Source organism: Thamnophis elegans, chromosome 13 (assembly GCF_009769535.1).
Source record: "Thamnophis elegans isolate rThaEle1 chromosome 13, rThaEle1.pri, whole genome shotgun sequence".
NCBI lineage: Eukaryota > Metazoa > Chordata > Lepidosauria > Squamata > Colubridae > Thamnophis > Thamnophis elegans.
The window spans coordinates 11,568,971-11,589,387 of NC_045553.1; the positions used below are offsets into that span (position 1 = coordinate 11,568,971).

Below are 20,417 nucleotides of genomic sequence, written 5' to 3' on the forward strand. Positions count from 1 at the left end.
GGAATCACCATCATGCTCTTCAAACCAACAAATGGTTAATTCCCCCAAGCCGTCTTGATTTTTAATTATAAATAGTGACCGTTTATGTGAGAGCTTTGTGGGATTTTCTCTTGACCATCTGAAAATCATCAGACACGAATTGTAAGACATGAGTAGAATTGCGCTGCGAGTTATTTTAAACTCTATCGGTCTCCTAATGGGACAGAATCGCCGAAGCCAAGAAACGATTTTTTAAAAGAGAATGCATATTTGTTTTGATGTTAACAGTTGACCTGGGAAATTCACACTATTTCAAAGCTTTTTTTGAACATCCTAATCTGCATATTTTTAAGGAGCTACAGTTCCATCGGCATTGAGTTTGTTATTTTAATTGGGCCTGAAAATATCATTATAAAAGCACACACACACAATTTGAAAATAAACAATCAAAAAGGCAGAAATCTGCTGCATATAAAATGTTTTCAAGGCAAGGCTATGAACATGTGATAAGTCAAACTGGATTTCTTCCAGAATGGATGTTGCCAAGAAGAGTTATGTTTTTCGTGTTTTGCTAAAGGTGGAGGTACAATTTTGCAAGTAGAAGTGTCAATTGAAATGGAAAATAAGAAGAGACTAGAAAGAACATGAAACTCAAAGACTTTGGCCACCTAATGAGAAGGAAGGACTCCCTGGAGAAGAGCCTCATGCTGGGAATGATGGAGGGCAAAAGAAGAAGAGGATGGCAGAGAAGGAGGGGGCTGGATGGACTCACTGAAGCAGTCGGTATGAGCTTCAATGGATTCTGGATGGTAGAGGACAGGAAAGCCTGGAGGAACGTGGTCCATGGTGTCAAGATGGGTCGGACATGACTTTACAACTAACAATAACAGGAACAACATTGATACAAGTCAGATACAGTTGCCCTGTTCTACGACCTTTCTTGCCACAGCTGTTAAGTGAATCACTGTAGTTGTTAACCAACAGAGTTGTTAAGTGAATTGGGCTTCCCCATTGTTTTTGCTTGTTAGCAAAAGGGGGACCACATAACCCCGGGACATTGCAGTCATAAGTATGAATCAGTTGCCAAGCATCTGGATTTTGATCATGTGACCCCGGGGGCACTGCAACGGGGTCGTAAGTATGAAAGTATGAAAAACAGCAATAGCAATAGCACTTTGACTTATATACTGCTTTACAGTGCTTTTACAGCCCCTCTCTAAGCAGTTTACAGAGACAGTCTCTTGCCCCCAACAATCTGGCTCCTCATTTTACTGATCTCAGAAGGATGGAAGGGAGCTGGTCAGGATCGAACTGCTGGCAGTGGGCAGAATTAGCCTGCAATACTGCATTCTAACCATGGAAGAAAAGGAAGGGAGGGAGGGAGAAAAGAAAGAACAATAGCAATAGCCCTTAGACTTATATATCACTTCACAGTGCTTTCCAGCCCTCTCTAAGCAGTTTACAGAGTCAGCCTATTGTTCCCCAACAATCTGGCTCCTCCTTTTACCCTCCTCAGAAGGATGGAAGGATGAGTCAATCTTGAGCCTGGTGAGATTCAAACTGCCAAATTACAAACAGCTGGCAGTCAGCAGAAGCAGCCTGCAGTACTGCACTCTAACCACTGCGCCACCATGGCTTAATTGTCATGTCACTTTTTTCAGTGCCGTCGTAACTTCTAACAGTCATTATAAGAATTGCAGTATGTCAAAAACTACCTGTACTATAAGTCACAAAAAAAAATGCCCTCCAGATTGTAAGTTGGGGCCATTTTATTTTAGAATGTTCTCTTTAAAAAAAAAAGGATTATCTCTTAATAGTTCTAGCCAGACTCAAATATATATAGCTATTCCTTGACTTACATCCACAGCCGAGATCACAATTTCCATTGCTAAGCAGATAGACATGTCTCTGAAGCATCCTTAGAAGCTGATATCTATTAGGTCGATGGATCATATCAACATGTTGAAGAGTAACCATATTTAGAGGAAAACAAAGATTTAATTGGGCAAGGGTTGCGAGTCAGCAAACAGCATCTCAGCCTGGGGAAGGAGCAAAACATAAGAAAGACTCCTCAAATAACCTCTCTTTCATTCTGTTTGATATAAGAGGGTTGGAAGGCAAATTTGGTAGGCTGTCAAAATTCTGTTATTACACCCCACAACAACAACAAAAGTGTTCCTGTTATCCTTGCAATATCTGTTTCTTAACCTGGCCTACTTCAAAAAGCTGAGATAGGCATTCTTGCAACCGGAACGTAGAATAACAGAATTGGAAGGGAGCTTGAAAGTCTTCTACTAAACCCCTGTTCAAACAAGAGCATTGTCGACAAACGGCTGTCCAATCTCTTCTTGAAAGCCTCCAGTGATGGATCACCCACAACTTCTGGAGATCTTCTTGTCCAATCCCTTGCTCAGGCAGGAGACCCTACACCATTTCAGACAAATGGTTGTCTAATTTCTTCTTAGAAACCTCCAGTGATGGATCACCCACAACTTCTGGAGATCTTCTTGTCCAAACCCTTGCTCAAGCAGGAGACCCTATACTATTTCAGACAAATGATTGTCTATTTCTTCTTAGAAACCTCCAGTGATGGATCACCTACAATTTCTGGAGGCAAGCCGTTCCACTGATTGATTGTTCTCAGTGTTAGGAAATTTCTCCTTAGCTCTAGGTTGGATCTCTCTTGAATGATATTCCACCCATTACTTCTCTTTCCTTCAGGAGCTCTGTAGAATAAGTTGATCTTCTCTTCTCTATGACAAATCCTGGAAGACCACTATCACATCACCCCGAGTCCTTCTCTTCATTAAACTAGACATACCTAGTTCCCTCAATCGTTCATCATATGGCTTAGCGTCCCGCTAAGTCATACAATGTTCTTCTCTGCACTCTTTCTAGGGTCTCAACATCTTTTTATATCGTAGTGACCAAAATTGGATGCAGTGTTCCCTGTGCAGTCTCACCAGTGCAGTGTGAAGTGGTACTATCACTTTACGTGATCTTGCAAATTCAGAAACCAGCACACTTTGCTACCCACACGTTTTTCATTGCCTGAACTCAGTAACATAACAGATTAACAGAGTTGGAAAGGACCTTGTAGGCCATCTAGTCCAACCCCCCGACCAAGCAGGAAACCCTACACCATTTCTGACAGATGGCAATCCAGTCTCTTCTTGAAAGCCTCCCACAACTTCCGAAGGCAACTTCTGTTCCTACTGGTTGATTGCTCTCACTGAAAGAAAATTCCTCCTTATTTCTAGGTTGAATCTCTCCTTGGTCAGTTTCCATCCATTCTTCCTTCTCTGGCCTTTGGGTGCTTTGGAAAATAGCTTGACCCCCTCCTCTCTGTGGCAGCCCCTCAAATATTGGAAGATGGCTATCATGTCTCCCTTGGTCCTTCTCTTTACTACACTAGCCATGCCCAATTCCTGCAATTGCTCTTCATATGTTTTAGCCTCCAGTCCCCTATTCATATAGGGGATATGAATATAGGGATGCGGTAGCTCAGTGGCTAAGATTCTGAGCTTGTTGATCAGAAAAGTAGGCACTTAGGCAGTTCGAAACGCTAGTGCCGCATAACAGAGTGAGCTCCCGTTACTTGTCCCAGCTTCTGCCAACCTAGCAGTTCGAAAGCACATAAAAATGCAAGTAGAAAAATAGGAACAACCTATTTTAGACATTTAGTCATACCGGCCACATGACCTGGGAGACGTCTTTGGGCAGTGCTGGCTCTTCAGCTTTGAAACGGAGATGAGCACCATCCCCTAGAGCCAGAAATGACTAGCACATATGTGCAAGGAGAACCTTTGCCTTTACCTTACCCCTATTCCTCTTGGTTGTTCTTCTCTGCACTCTTTCTGGAGTCTCAACATCTTTTTTTATAGCATGGCAACCAAAACTGGATGCAGTATTCTAGGTGTGACCTAACTAAGGCTTTATAGAGTGTTAGTACCTCCCTTGATCTTGATTGTATCCCTTTGTTAATGCAATTTAGGATTGCATTGGCTTTTTTGGCTGCCTCTGAACACTGCTGACTCATATTTAGCTGGTCGTCCACTAAAACGCCAAGATCCCTCTCACAGTTACTGCCATTAAGCCTGGTTTCACCTCAGTTTCTGATGTCTTCATGGAGACATCTTCATGGGGACATCTTACAAGTCATGATGGAAGTGGTTTGATATTCTTTTTATTTTATCATGAGTTCTACTCTTCTGGCAACTCCAGAAGACCTCCATCCAAGCACTAACCAGGACTGATCCTGCTTACGGTGGCTTCTGACCCTGGAAAAAAACTGTACTAGAGGTTGTTACTCAGTGGTGGGTTTCAAAAATTGTTCGAACCTACTCTGTGGGTGTGGCCTCCTTTGTGGGAGTGGCTTGCTGCCCATGTGACCGGATAGGAATGGCTTGCCGCCCATGTGACCGGATATGAAGATGCCGACGACACTTGTCAGAATCATCTTAAATTACCTCACACACAGCACTGGCATGCATAAGAATAGGATGTAAACTTGTTTTTTAAAAGGCATCTTTGGTTTGCGTTAAAACGACTTCAACACACGCAATGTTCTGATTGCACCACAAACACAGTAGTCATCCTTACCTTTCACAGAGGCACTGAGTTTTATAAATATGAGCATGATCGTGTAGAATAATCATATCCAAGGACCAGTGGTGGGTTTCAAAAAATTTTGGAACCTCTTCTGTAGGTGTGGCCTGCTTTCCGGGTCCACTGGTGGAACCTCTTCTAACTGGTTCGGTAGATTTGACGAACCGGTTCTACCGAATAGGTGCGAACTGGTAGGAACCCACCTCTGTTGTTACTTCTAGAGACTGAGGGACTCTTACTTAGAAACCATTCTTATTGAATTCAATGGGCCTTTTCTGCTGAAAGCATGTGTGGTTTTATAGAGCTTAGCTGGCCATCATCATTTTGGAAGGAAGATGAAACACTGATGTAAAGAAATTGTGCCATTTATTGTTTCAGAGATAATTGGTTGCATTTTCCCAGCGCCTGAAGTGTTTGGCTTTTCGTGAGGAAATATTTGTTTGACGGAATAATAAGTTTTATATTTCCATGGTTCTTATTATGCTCTGACCTACGGCGGAGACAGTAAACAGATGCAAATTTGTGCCAACGAGGCTTAAATTGGTTTCGGCTATAATTCCCTTTTTCCGCAAGGAGCCCAGGGAAATGTAGCTCAGTCAGGAGCTAAGGGGGAAAGGGGATTTTCAACAACTTCATTGTGTGGTCATTCCTCAGACTACAGGAAAGGGATTGGCAGGCTTTTGGGGTGAATTAGCACATCTGGAATCGGAGAAGTAAGATGGGATGGACACCTGCACAAAATGGCCCTGGTTTGAAAGAATGGAGATGTATTTCAACTTCTGTGGACCTCAGATATGTATTTGATGAATACAGCTGAACTATCTTCCCACTTTACTTTTGGTTTGAAAAGTTTTTTGTTTTTTATTTTCTTACATACAATTATAGGTATACATTCACATACGGTACTTCTTCTTCTTCTTTACATTTGACATTTTTGTACATTTGTTAACAGGTTCTAATATACAGTGTGGGTTGCTTTATTTACCATCTTCTTCTATTTTAATGCCACCTTATTTTCCCTTTCTTTCCCCCCGCCCTCCCTTCTCTACTTTCTTCCCTTCCTTCCTCCTCTCCTTTCCCTTACTTCTTCCTGTACCTCTCCCCTACTCCTACTCTTTCCCTTCCTACCCTCTCTCCTTCTCTTTCTCTCCCTTCCACCTTCCTCTCCTTACCTCTTTCTTCCTTCCCTCCTCTTCCTCTCTTCCTCTCTCCCTTTCTTTTTCTGTTGTTATAGGCGACTCTTTCAAATCTCAATTTATGTTTTCTTGGGATGGTATTTCCGCAAACCCCAATATAGTTTAGTATCATTTCTTATTCATTTTCCTTCGCTAATCTATCCTATGTTTTTCTCTTTATATCTCACTCTTGAATATATACATCTTCGCTCTTTCTGTGGGGAAGTCCTGTTTTCAAGAAAGCATAGGAGAAGAAACTCCTGCCATTTTGTTTTCTAAGATATTGGCATTGAACCACTACCTCCTATTCTCCTCCTCCTCCTTCTCCCTCATCTCCTCCTCCTTTGTTCTGGCCCACTGGCGGCCAGTAGTGCTGGAAGCAGAGTCAGACAGTGAGGAGATTGGGGAGGAACATGGGCCAGTCCTGGGGGCTGATGGAAGCTCAGACGAGGGCTCTGCATTGGAGGCAGAGAGGGAGCTAGACAGCAGTGAGGCAGAAGAACAGCTGAAGCCTGTTCCCAGTGTGCGCCTCTGCAGAGCTGCCAGAAGACAAGAACAACTAAGAAAGCAGGGTTGACTTGGGAGTAAAGACACACCTTGGAGGTGATTGGCCCCTCCCATAGGAAACAAAAGAGGAGTGAATGGGGAGGGGGCTTTTGCAGGAAACAATTTGTTCCTTTGGTCGTTTCAAGAATGGAAAGTTCTGTTTGTGACTATAAGAGCCTCTGTGCCAAGTGTTGCCTTGCCTCATGTTTGGAAACTAGCTATCTAGCAGATCTCCAAGCGAGATAAGGTTCGTGTTGATAAATATTCCTCTGAAAGACTGTTTGCTAAGCCTTGCTGACTGTGAATGAAAGAAATTCACAGTCGTGTAAATAAAATTGGTTTGCCGGGACCAAGACTCTGCTTCTTGCTTTTTAAGGAAGCCTACATCAGAACATCCTCATCCTCCTCTCTGCAAACTCCACTCCCTGATAATGTTACCTATTTGGATAATGAAACATCTGCAAGAAAACTCCTAAGCTCAGAGAGTACCAAGGATCCCACAGTCATTGTTGTCCACCTCCTCCCCCTCCTCCTACTCCTCCATCTCTACTGTTATGAAAAAAATATCCTCCTTCTCCTTTTCCTTTTTTCCCCTTCTCTTCCTTCTCCTTCTCCTCTTCCTTCTCTTTCCTCCTCCCCTCCCTCCCCTCCTCTTTCTCTTTCTCCCACTCTCTCCTCCTTCCCCTCCTCCTTGCATTTCTCCTTCTCTTTCTCCCTGAACTATTTCTGCAATTAAAGAAACACTGGAGATGACATTTTACTTTGAACTAATTTTATTCCAGCTAGTTAAAAGAATGTATTTTCAACCGTCAGTTATGATTAGAGCTTGGGGACTTCTCCAATTCTTCAAGAAACATGAAAAGCATTACCAAATCAAGGATGATACAATCCAGGGCTGAGAGAGACATTACTGCATGTGTAGGGAAAGGACACAGTGGCCCAGTGGCTAAGACGCTGAGATTGTTGATCAGAAAGGTCAGCAGTTCGGTGGTTCGAATCCCTAGCGCTGCATTACGGAGTGAGCTCCCGTGACTTGTCCCAGCTTCTGCCAACCTAGCAGTTCGAAAGCAGGTAAAAAATGCAAGTAGAAAAATAGGAACCACCTTTGGTGGGAAGGGAACAGCTTTCTGTGCGCCTTCGGCATTGAGTCATGCCGGCCACATGACCACAGAGACGTCTTCGGATAGTGCTGGCTCTTTGGCTTTGAAACAGAGATGAGCACCGCCCCCTAGAGTGGGAACAACTAGCACATATGTGTAAGGGGAACCTTTCCCTTTTGGGGGGGCAGAGCTTTTGAAGAGATGCTCTCACTTACAGCACAAGGGTACAAGTCTACATTTTGGGGGTCAATCCAGCATCCCTGAGAAGGGAAGGTTTAGGTGACTTCCCGTCCCAGAAGCCATCAGAAAATTATCCCCTGCACTATATTCTAGGGACAAGTAGTTCTAGCAATTTTTCCTTTCAACAGCATTTCTTACAAAATTGCAAGGCAGTGGTTATTTTCTTTTTTTTTTTCCCCTGTAAGTTTGGGTTTTGACTTTTTCTGCATGATTCAGCTTACCAAAGCAGGAGTGACCTGCTGAGTAAATTATATATAAGACCTGAAAATTGAGGTGCCTAAAATATTAATTTCTTTGCATGGTAGCAATATCTTCTGAACCAACGCCCTCTTTGCCTCCCCCAACTCCCATCCTCCAATCTCCAGCTGAAAAAAGAGGGGTTTTTTTTTAGTCTTTGCTTAGTCAACAATTCATGTCCTTTGTACACTGTAGAGATCAGCCATGGACAGCTAAGGTCTTCTGCTCTGTCAGATGAAACGTTAAGGAAAGTCATAAGCTAAGAATGGAACCAAACTTTTGATGCAAATCAAAAATCAAGTCACCCATCTACCTAAAACTCCCTTTTGATGACTCTGTAATCTCTTCATTCGGGCTAGAGTTTGAGCACCTGGATGGAACTGGGTGTTTGCAGCCAGATGCCCTTCCTGATGCCTATGTGGAGTTCACAGCAGATATTTTCTCTCTCAACCCTCCAAGGAGGAGTGAGCTTCTTCACCACTACGCTACCATGCCACTCACAACCCATCTAACTAGGGTAGATTAGAAACCCTGCCGTTCACACATACTGGTTTGTGTGAAAGTTAGTTAGGATGGGGGATGTGTTTGTTTCTTTCCCCTGTTTGCGTGATTTTTGTGTTGAGTACATTGAGTGTTTGCTCATGGTTCAAGATATTGTAAGGTGAAAGGTAACATTTCCCCTCACACATACAGTACGTGCTAGTCATTACTGACTCCAGGGGGCAGTGCTCATCTCCATTTCAAAACCAAAGAGCCAGCGCTGTCCAAAGACGTGTCCGTGATCATGTGGACAGCATAACTAAACACCGAAGGAACACGGAAAGTGGTGGCTCAGTGGCTAAGATGCTGAGCTTGTTGATCACAAAAGTCAGCAGTTCGGCGGTTCGAATCCCTAGTGCTGCGTAACGGAGTGAGTTCCCGTGATTTGTCCCAGCTTCTGCCAACCTAGCAGTTCGAAAGCAGGTAAAAAATGCAAGTAGAAAAATAGGGAACACCTTTGGTGGGAAGGTAACAGCATTCCATGCACCTTCGGCATTTAGTCACGCTGGCCACATGATCATGGAGACATCTTCAGACAGTGCTGGCTCTTCGGCTTTGAAACGGGGATGAGCACCGCCCTCTGGAGTCAGGAACAACAGCACATATGTGCAAGGGGAACCTTTACCTTTACTAATCTAGCTGCCATTATCAAATTTACAATCAATTCCTTTTTTTCTTTCGACCTCCAACTTTTTCAAAGCAAGGTCCAAAAATCAAACTGGTGGATGATGCTTGAGAAGCGGGGGGGTATGTTTTAGCATCTTGAGCACAATTGCTTTAGAAAATTGCTGAGGTCGCACATCCAGATTAGGAACAAATTTTAATGTGGTGTTTTGTTTTACGAAGCTTATTATGGACGCCGATGAACGAAGGGTGTGTGTTGCAATCGGAGAATTTGAAGACGGATCTAAAGCAACAGCGAATTCAATCAAGGGCTCTTCAGGTGAACCTCAATTGCCATTAGACCCAGTCAGCATAGCTAATTTGGCAAGCATTAGGTTCCTGCTGCTGGTTTCATGCCTAATGTGCCCAACTGCCACATTTCTAATAGAAATCCTTTATGCCTGCCTGGATAACTGGCAATGCCTGAACTTCTCTGGGTGAAGTTAAACTATTCTCCAATGGGTAGGGTTTTTGGTGGTTTTTTAAAACCACCAAATGAAGAATAGAACAACAGAATTGGAAGGGACCTTGGAGGTCTTCTAGTCCAACCCACTTCTTAGGCAGGAAATCCTACACCACTTCAGACAAATGGTTATTCAATCTCTTCTTTAAAACTTCCAGTGTTGGAGCATCCACAACTTCTGGAGGCAAGTTGTTCCGCTGATTAACTATTCTAAATGTCAGGCAATTTCTTCTTAGTTCTAGGTTGCTTCTCTCCTTGATTAGTTTCCACCCATTGCTTCTTGTTCTGCCCTCAGGTGCTTTGGAGAATAGCTTGACTCCCTCTTCTTTGTGGCAGCCCCTGAGATATTGGAAGACTGCTATCATGTCACCCCTGGTCCTTCTTTTCATTAAACTAGGCATGCCGAGTTCCGGCAACCATTCTTCATATGTTTTGTCCTCCAGTCCCCTGATCATCTTGGTTGCTCTTCTCTGCATTCTTTCTAGAGTCTCAACATCTTTTTTTATACTGTGGCGACCAAAACTGGATGCAGGATTCCAAGTGTGGCCTTATCAAGGCCTTATAAAGTGGTATTAACACTTCATGCGATCTTGAGTCTATCCCTCTGTTGATGCAGCCTAGAACTGTGTTGGCTTTTTTGGCAGCCAACAAGGGAAGGCTTTGGCAAGAGAAGGCTCCTTGTGAAATATACATGTCCTTCAAGGGAGACCTGGCCCTCAAATGTTTCTATGTACAACTTCAATGAAATGAAACCAGACTGGCAAATAATTGAATTCTTTTCTTTCTTAGGTCCCAATTCTAACCCACTGCATTACAGACGACCCTCTATCCTAAATGGGAGAGGGTCCCCTGCTTGAGGGGAGGGTTGGATTAGGAAACCTCCAAGGTCCCGTCTGTCATTCTGTTATCTCTCCTAATGTCTTGTCAGGGCTTGGAAACAGCCTCTCCTTCCCATGAACATGCCTCTAGATTCGTGGTGGTGCAGTGGTTAGAGTGCAGTCCTGCAGGTTAATTCTGCTGAATGCTGACTGTCTGCAGCGCGGCAATTTCAGTCTTACCAGCTCAAGGTTGACTCATCCTTCCATCCTTCCGAGGTCGTTAAAAGGAGGACCCAAATTTTTGGGGACAAGAGGCTGACTCTGTAAACTGCTTAGAGAGGGCTGGAAAGCACTGGGAAGCGGTATATAAGTCTGTGCTAATGGTAGTTCTTCCTTTTCTCCTTCCTTCGTTCCATGCATCTGTCCATCCATAATGCACAGTGGTTAGAATGTAGTATTACAGGCTAATTCTGCCACAGCCAGCAGTTCGATTTTCACTGGCTCAGGGTTGACTCAGCCTTCCATCGTTTCAAAGTTGGTGAAATGGGGACCCAGATTGTTGGGGCAAGAGGCTGACTCTGTTAACTGCTTAGAGAGGGCTGGAAAGCACTGTGAAGTGGTATGTAAGTCTAAGTGCTAGTGCTATTGTCCTTCCTTTTCCCCTTCCTTCCTTCCTTCCTTCTTTCCTTCCTTCCATCCATCCATCCATTGTACACAGTGGATAGAATGCAGTATTGCAGGCTAACTCTGCCGACAGCCAGTTCGATCCTGACTGTTGATAAAATGAGGATAGCTGGCTCAGGGTTGACTCAGCCTTCCATCCTTTCAAAGTTGGTGAAATGAGAACCCAGATAGTTGGGGGCAATGTGCTGACTCTGTAAACCACTTAGAGGGGGCTGTAAAGCACTGTGAAGCGGTATATAAGTCTTAAGTGCTGTTGCTATTGCTATCTCCTAAATGGCCACAAGCTTTTCCATTAGCTCATTCACTCTGCACTGTAATGGTTGATTATATTCTTCTTTTGTTTGTTTTTTTCCTGAAAGATTCTTCAGGTGTGGTGGTAGTGGTGGAAAATCATTGGAAATTGAATAAATGCTTGGAACCTGCCCTCAATGCCTTTGCAGGATACCTTGCGGCCTTCCATACCCAATCAGGAGTGGGCTGATGGGGGTTAGCAGGGGTTTGGGAGAACCTCTAGCTGTGCAGTTTGGAGAACCCCCAAATCTCATTCCTGGCTGGCCTCGCCCACCCCTCCTCTCCAAGGAGTCCTCACATAGCCCGTTTTGGATGCAGGTAAGTGCAGGGGGCTCACGGAGGCTCAGGGAGGGTGAAAAACAGGCCTACTGGAAGTTTGAGAAGGCCCATTTCCAGTCTCCAGGGGCCCTCCAGAACCTGGGGGAGGCCGTTTTCGCCCTCCCGGAGGCTCGAGAAAATCCTCCGCAGCCCATGGAGGGCAAAGGAGAGCAACTAGGCCACACCCACCATGGCCACGTCCACCTAGCAACCAAGCAGAGAACTCCTAGCTGAATTTTGTTTTTTAAAAAAGGATTTCATTTTTATTTCTCATACATATAAATATACAATCTCATAACTATTATTAGTAATATGTGTTATCTTTTGACATTGATAACAATTTTTTTCTCCCCCTAAAATTAAAAATATAATTGAGATTGCTTTTCTACCATCCCATACACCCATCTTATTTTACAGCAACCCTACTTCTAAATTTCTTCCTTCCTTCCCTTCTTTTCTCCTTCTATCCTTTATTCTTTCCTCCTTTCCCTTCTTTTCTTCCCCTTCCTTTCCCCCATTCCTCCCTTCTTCTCCCCTTTCCTACCCTCTCTTTCTCTTACTTCCTCTCCATTTCTTCCTCTCCTTTTCCCTTTCTTCTTTCCCTCTCCTTTCTCCTCTCCTCTTCCTGCTTTTCCCTCTACTCCTCTCTCCATTCCCTCTTTCCGTTGTTGTCTTTAGATATTTTCTTTTTCAATCTGGTGTATTTTCGGGATGGCGTACCCCCTTCTGAAATTTTTGAAGCCCACCCTGCTGTCTTCCCACCCCCAAATAGAAGTACCTAATAGTTTAAAAAAAAATGAGGAAAAAAACCCCATGATCATTATGTTGAAGTGTTGAGCGAAGAGGTCAGTGAATTTGACAAGAGGAAGGAAAGTCATTTCCCTGGGGATCATTAGCCATATTTTAGAGAACAGGCTCTGTAATTGCTATGGTAATTGGGCTCTGGAATTGCCTGTGAGAGCATGTCGGTTATTTTTAATGTTAATTTCTGTGCAAGGGCAAGAGCCGAAGTGTGACTTTCATGAGGTGTGCGTTGCAGGAAATGTCAAAAGGGGCCTTGATGAATCCGATCAAAAAACTCACCTGGTCTATTAAACTGTCACAATCCCAGCCAGGGGTTGCACATTCCCATTTTACCCCTGAGGGCTATTTATTCTCACGAATGGATTGATCCTTTGACCTCTACCTTGCAATTGGGAGGATATCAGCCGATATCTGAAGGGAGAGTGACTTTTTTTCGGAAGAGCGGATGTCTGTGATAGCTGGGATGGAAAGGTTCTGACTGAGGCTTCCCGAGAGCCTGAAGCAAACTTCTTGTCCCGTCAAAAAACCCTTTTATTAATTTGCTGTGAATTCTGCTCATTCACATCCAGCAAAGTCTTTCAAGGGAGGATTTACAGTCACAGACCTTATCTGCCTTGGAGAGCAGCCAGGCTGATATCTGCAAAACTTGGCAAGGAGTCTTGGAGGGTCATGAACCAAATAAGCGAGCTAATTGTCTCCTGCAAACTCTACTCTCCTTTTGCTCCTCTTTATTTCCTCTGGGAGGGGCCATTCATTGTCCACCTATGGCCTTACTACCAAATCGACCCCTGTTCTTTAGCTGTTCCCTCCATCTGGCAGCTCTGTGCATGTGCACACTGGGAACAGGCTCCAGCTGTTCTTCTGCCTCACTGATGTCTGACTCCGAAGGCAGCTGGTAACTGGCAAATGGCCCTGGCCCCCTCTCTGCCTCCGACACAGAGCCCTCCTCAGAGCCTTCCCCAGACTCCAGGACTGGCCCATGTTCCTCCCTGTGTGACTCTGCTGCCAAGAGGAGGAAGCCAAGGTGGCGCAGTGGTTAAATGCAGCACTGCAGGCTACTGCTAGATCAGCAGGTCAGCGGTTCAAATCTCACCGGCTCAGGGTTGACTCAGCCTTCCATCCTTCCGAGGTGGGTAAAATGAGGACCCAGATTGTTGGGGGCAATATGCTGACTCTCTGTAAACCGCTTAGAGAGGCCTGAAAGGCCTATGAAGCGGTATATAAGTCTACTGCTATTGCTATTGCTATTGCTATTGCTATTGCCAGCTGTGCTGGCAGGCCACAATATGAAAAGAATGATCATGTGTTGTTGAGATGGCTGTGAAAGTGAAGCTCATGGACAGATGGAAGGAGGAAGCTAAGATGTTCCTTCTTACCAGGAGACATCCAGAGTCAGAATAGAGCTGGAAGGGACCTTGGAGGTATTCTAGTCCAGCCCCTGTTCAAGCAGGAGTCTCTGTACCCTTTCAGACAAGTGGCTGTCCAGTCTCTTCTTAAAATCCTCCAGGGATGAAGCACCCACAATTTCTGGTGGCAAGCTGTTCCACGGGTTAATTGTCCTCACTCTCAGGAAGTTTCTCCTTAATTCCACATTGCTTTTCTCCTGGATTAGTTTCCATCCATTGTTTCTTGCCTTGCCTTCAGCTGTTTTGGAAAATAAGTTGACCCACTCCTCTTTGTGGCAGCCTCTCAAATGCTGAAATACTGCTATCATGCTACCCCTGATCCCTTTTTTCTCTAGACTAGCCAAACCGAAATCCTGCGACTGTTCTTCATATGGTTTAGTCTTCAGTCCCTTAATCATCTTCGTTGCTCTTCTTTGCACTTTTTCCAAAGTCTCAACATCTTTTTTGTAATGTGGTGACCAAAACTTGATGCCGTATTCCAGGGGTGGCCTTAGCAAGGGCTTTATAAAGTGGCACTAATCCTTCACGCAATTTTGATTCTATGCCTCTGTTTATATGTATTTTATTTATGTTATTATTCACTTTATTGATTAGCGCTTGGGCCACATCAGTGTTCAGACTTCCAGATGCAAATTATTCTGATAAAATACAATTTAAAATGGAATTGGAATAAAATACCATTTAAAATGGAATTGGAATAAAATATGATGTCAGGCTTCCAAATAGCATCCAAAATTAAATCACAGTCCAAGGCAAAGTATTGCTCAAAGTTCCAATTTATGAAGAGAGCCATGTTGCCACATCTGGGAAAACCCGAATCTGAAAGCTTCCCAGTTTTCCCCAGCCAGTTGAAAGTTCAAGATCCTGCCCCCAACACCCACAAGTCCATCACGTGGTCCAATCTCCCACTGCCATACTGGCAGCTTCTACCCATCCAGTTCTGGTCAGGTGCAGAGGTGCAAAGACAAAGGATGACCTTGGCTTTGTAGAAAGAATTTTGTTATGGCTACATATCTTCTAACTCCATACAATCCCCCCTTCCATTTTCCCACAATAGAAAATGCATAGCAGAATAATAGAAAGTGTGGCAGGCCAGAGATCCAAAAGAAAAGGTGGCTGCAGGCCTGGCATATGATTTAAAATGAAATATTTTATTATTCAATATTTTTGCACCCGTTGCATTCCGAGACCTCTCTTTAATTCTCCGCAGGTGCAGACAGTTGTCTTATCCTGAAGACCTTCCTCAAATCTCGGTGGTCTTTATTTTTGTCAACGAAGCCTTGTCCGTCATCCTACGCTCTGTGCACAGCGTTGTGAATCACACACCGTCCCACTTGCTCAAGGAGGTAATTCTGGTGGACGACAACAGCGACAACGGTAACTCTTCACAAGCATTCACACCGCCAGCTCCCTGGTTCCTGTTCCTGACTCTGTTAAACTTGCCTTGCCCAATTCTGAGAAAAAGCCACTTGGGGTGTGGAATGGGACTGCTCGTCTCCTACCCTTGGCCGCCCCTCCTTCTCCTCCAGCATTTCCTCTCGGGCAATTCTCCTCTGACTTTCCTCCTTGGCTGACAAGCCCCCACTCATTTGCCCTTGGCAATGGGCCACAGCCCCTCCGTCCCACCCTCTTCAGCGCTGCCCATTTGCTGCAGGAAGGTTCATCCTGTTTTTTGTTTTTTTTTGCCACCTGGTACAGTTTGCCGCCAACCAATCACCTAGCTCTCAATCGCAGCCTTGATGCCAGAGGTGGGTTCCGACCAGTTCGCACCTATTTGGTAGAACCAGTTCGTCAAATCTACCGAACCAGTTAGAAGAGGTTCCACCAGTGGACCCGGAAAGCAGGCCACACCTACAGAAGAGCTTCCAAAATTTTTTGAAACCCACCACTGGCAAGGATCTTGTAACTTGACAGCTTTAAGACTTGCATACTTCAATGCCAGAGTTTCTGAATAGCTACTTGGACCAACCTAAGTACTAATTCATAATTTCATATCCGGTCACATGGGTGGCAAACCACTCCCACAAAGGAGGCCACACCCACAAAGTAGGTTCCAACAATTTTTGAAACCCACCATTGGTTGATGCGTGGGGATTGGGAGAAAGCATTGGCAGCCAAATGGCTTTAGGAAAGCCAAACTCTTGTTAGGAGAAGGAACTGAAAAGTCAGAGAATCGCTCAAGGAAAAACGCTGGCGGAGAAGGAGGGGTGGCCAAGGGTAGGAGACAAAAGGTCCTAGACCTGTGACGGGGAACCTATAGCATGCATGCCACAGGTGGCATGCAGAGCCATTTGTCAGGGCATGTGAGATTGCCCTGTCAGCTGGGCAGCACGCATGCATGCACTGGCCAGCTGACTTCGGCCTTCTTTTGAGGCCATCTTTCGCTTATTTTTGACCTCGACCCTACAGACAAACCAGAAGTCACCATTCCTGAATTTCCGGGTTCCCCATAGGTCTGCTTTTTGCCCTCCAGAGGCTTCAGGGAAGCTGCTGAGGCCTTCGGGGGGCATCCGGGGGGGGGCAGGGGAGGCTGTTTTTGCCCTCCCCAGGCTCCTAGGAAGGGGAAAAAAACCACAGCAAAAGGAGGAGTTGGGGGGGGGCGCACAGATACCATTATGGGTGTGGCATGCCGGCGCACGACCCCTCCTGTGCTCCCACCGCTTTTGGCACGGCAGCCAAAAAAGGTTTGCCATCACTGTCCTAGACCCTTGGGGTGGAATGGAGAAAGAGATGGCTGGGATGTTCCTGCTGATTTCTTTACCCTAATAGTCCTCAACTTACCGCTGCAATCGAGCCCAAAGTTTCTGTGGCTAAGTGAGACATTTGCTAAGTTGAGTTTTGCCCCATTTGACGACCGTTCTCACCACAGCTATAAAGCAAATCACTGCAGTTGTTAAGTTGTTAAGTGAATCTGGTTTCCCCATTGACTTCGCTTGTCAGAAGGTTGCAAAGGTGTTCTGACCTAGGCTGCCGACTCCTTGTCCCGATAAAACCTTTTTTATTTAGGTGAAAGGGAATTCCTCTCCAGCAAAGTTCCAGCAAACAGTCTTTCAAGAGATTTCACAAACTCAGACCTTTATCAGGTTTGGAGAGCTGCCAGGCTGATATCTTCCAAACATCATGCTGTAGCAGCAATTACTTGTCAAGAAATCAGGAATAGATCTTCACCCTAAAGAATTAAACTAATTGTCTCCTTTTTATTCCCTATGGGATGGGCCATTCACCATCCACCTGTGCCTTTATTCCCGAGTCAACCTCTGTTCCTTAGCTGTTCTCTTCTCCTGGCAGTTCTGCACATGCATACATTGGGAACAGGCTCCAGCTGTTCCTCTGCCTCACTGTTGTCCAACTCTGAAGGCAGCTGATAACTGTTGGATGGCCCTAGCCCCCTTTCTGCCTCCAACACGGAGCCCTCATCCGAGCCTTCCCCAGACTCCAGCACTGGCCCATGTTCCTCCCCAACCTCCCTACTGTCTGAGTCTGCCACCGCTGGCAGGCCACAACAAAAGGGGATCATGGGACCCCGGGTGAGTGCATGCCAGTTGCCAACCATTTGAATTTGGATCATGTGACTATGTGGATGCTGCAAAATGAACAGCGGTCCTAAGTCGCTTTTTTTTCAGTGCCGTTGTATCTTTGAACAGTCAGTAAAAGTAAGTCAAGGACTCCCTGTACATCAATATTACGTAGATTGCCAGATGAATAACATTGTTGTCAGGGTTCTGATGGAAGCCCTAATTAAATCATGAGCCTCCAGCTTCAAAAGAAATCCAGTTATTTATTAGGAGAAACATGTCAGCACATATCCAAGTGAAGCCAACTCTGACCCCACATAATTTATGGCCCAATTATGACCCTGTCTGTCCCCTACAGAGTGTGTCATAAATCACATTTTCCAACAGAGCACTTTTGCAGGCTGTAGAGATCACTCCCCTCCGCCCGCTGTGGGTAACCCTGGGAGACAGCCTTGAGAAAGATATGCCTGGAATGTGCTTCTGTTTGTGGCTGCCCTACTGCTTTGTCAGTTTTCCATCCCCCTTCTCTATGGCAACTCGAGAGCAGGTCAAGGATGCTTTACGAGCTGACAGTTGTCTCTTTTCCTATCTGCAGTTGAGCTGAAGTTTAATTTGGACCAATATGTCCACAAAAGATACCCCGGTTTGGTGAAAATAGTTCGCAATAATAAACGAGAAGGGTTGATACGTGCAAGGATCCAAGGATGGAAAGCTTCGACGTCTCCAATTGTTGGTTTTTTTGATGCTCACGTTGAATTCAACACCGGCTGGTAAGACACTGTGCTAGTTGGCAAACTTTATGAAATTTCCATCTGATGTAAGCAGACGAATTGAAATATATATATATATATATATATATATATATATATATATATATATATATATATATATATATATATATATATATATATATATATATATATATATATACACACACACATACATACACACATACATACATACATACATACATACATATATGAGAAAAAGCAATGTTTTCTCTTGCCACACACAAGTTTCTCTTTCACCAAAGAATATATTCTTGAGTTGCTTATTTTACCTAGCTTTGTTATCTAACTTACAGCGTTTCAGCTACACGTTGCAATTTCATAGGTTATTCCCTGCATGCTGCTTTTTATATTTTGCAAATTTTATGCTAGTCATTCTATTCGGTTTTATTGTATAAATATACTTTATTCCTCCTACTTCTCTGGTTGCCAAAAAAAGGACACCCCAAACGCTTATTTAAGAGGGGGGAAATACCATTCATGTATTTCAGAAGTAGGTTTTGAGACTGAGCTTTAGTACTAAAAATATATTTTTCAATAAGAATTTCATTAGAACTCTTTGATAAACAAAACAAACCAACAGAGATTTTCTCTTTTTTCTCCAAAAAGTTTTTTATTTTATTTTTTCATTTTCATAACATATAATCACATGTATACTATTACACAGCCAACATCGTATTGTATTATTAAATGTTTACATCAATTCATCTTACCATCAACTCCCAAAAACAATTATTCGCTCTTCTGCTCTCCATACACCATATTTGTACCATCCATCACTTTTTTCTCCCTCTCTCCTCCACCTCCCTACCTCCTTTCTTCCCTCTGTCATCCTTATCTTCTCTACTTCCCCTTTGTCTCTCCCCCTCCTCTCTCCTCTTTCCACTCCTCATTTATCTCCTCCTCTTCCCTCCCTTTATCCTCTCTCCTTTCCCTCTCTTTTTCCCTTACCTCTCTCCTCTACTTCCCACTCTTCATTTCATTTATTTGGTGTATTTCAGCTTCTGAGCAAGCTCCATTTTATGTTGATGGCATTTATAATTCCTTTTCAATATACATATTTAATTTTAACATGTATTCTCCTTTTTTAAAAAAAAAATAGAACAAAAAAGTTTACATATATAGTCATTGTGCTTTTAATTTCCCCCCAGCCTAACTTTGGCCGAGATGTAGACCTGGTTACAATTCCCAGCTACTCTCATCATTATCTTTATATAATTATACATCCTTACATGCTCCCAATTTGTGGTTCTGTCTTTAAATCTCAATAGTTTCCCATTATAGGTATATTTCATGTTCACTCACCATTTTTCCATATCTTGGATTAGATTACCCTTAATTGTCTTTACATGGCAATCCTCACTGTTCAATGTTCATTACAATTCCCTTAATCTATTATATAGAATAACAAGCGGTAAACATCTCACTTTATTCATCATCTTAAAAGTTCTATATATGTCCATGTTTCATATCTTTTAACCCATGTTTAGTTATCCTTCTATTGTCATATTCAGTCAATTCACAACTCAGTTCAATTATCATGTATAAAAGTGAATCACAAACCTCTGCTTTACAACCTCCTCATATCAGTTTCATATTTATCCATATTCCATATATTTTAACCTTTGTTTAATGATCTTTCCATTATTATATTCAACCAATTAGCAACTCCATTTTATTGTCATATTTAGTAATAAAACCCTTATCTTAGCTTTATATTTTCCCATGTAAGAGTTTCTAGTTGTCTGATTTTTTTCCCCTAGTAAGTCTTTCGTCCCACTTCTCCAACAGAGGTTTTCTCTAATGGGCAGTTCACAAAAGACCTTGAGATGACAATTTTAGAACAATGTTATTGTTTGAAAGGATCTCTTCAAATTCAGCTAATGTGCTCCGTCATGATCATTTCATGCCAATTAAAGAAAATTTTGTTCAAACTTCCCATCCCATCAGATGCTAAGAAACGCTGTTTGCAACTGGCCACATCCATCATATGCACACATGGTGAATACCCAAACTTCTTTCAGCTGTGTTAAAGAGCATCTACCGGAAGTTCATTTTCCGGTGCATGCCTGACCCCTGGGCAGCTTCTCTTCCTGGTTGCGAGGCAGAAGAACAAAGCGTGCACGAAGGGACCTCTTTTGAGCACTTGGTGCTGCCCGTCCGTGCGCGCTCCGAGTGCCAAAAAGGTTTTCCCATCACTGATATAGGTGGTCCTCAACTTGTGGCCTCAATTGAGCTCAAA

The 20,417-nt window shown here is 43.7% G+C and overlaps 1 protein-coding gene across 1 annotated transcript in view; it reads left to right on the plus strand.

Moving 5' to 3' along the window:
• GALNT9 (polypeptide N-acetylgalactosaminyltransferase 9) overlaps positions 1–20,417 on the plus strand; it is a 137,742-nt gene that overhangs the window by 49,929 nt on the left and 67,396 nt on the right. Inside the window, exons 3-4 of the mRNA XM_032229916.1 lie at positions 15,083–15,249; positions 17,983–18,157. Coding sequence (XP_032085807.1) covers positions 15,083–15,249; positions 17,983–18,157 — 342 coding nt within the window. The remainder of the gene's footprint in view (positions 1–15,082; positions 15,250–17,982; positions 18,158–20,417) is intronic.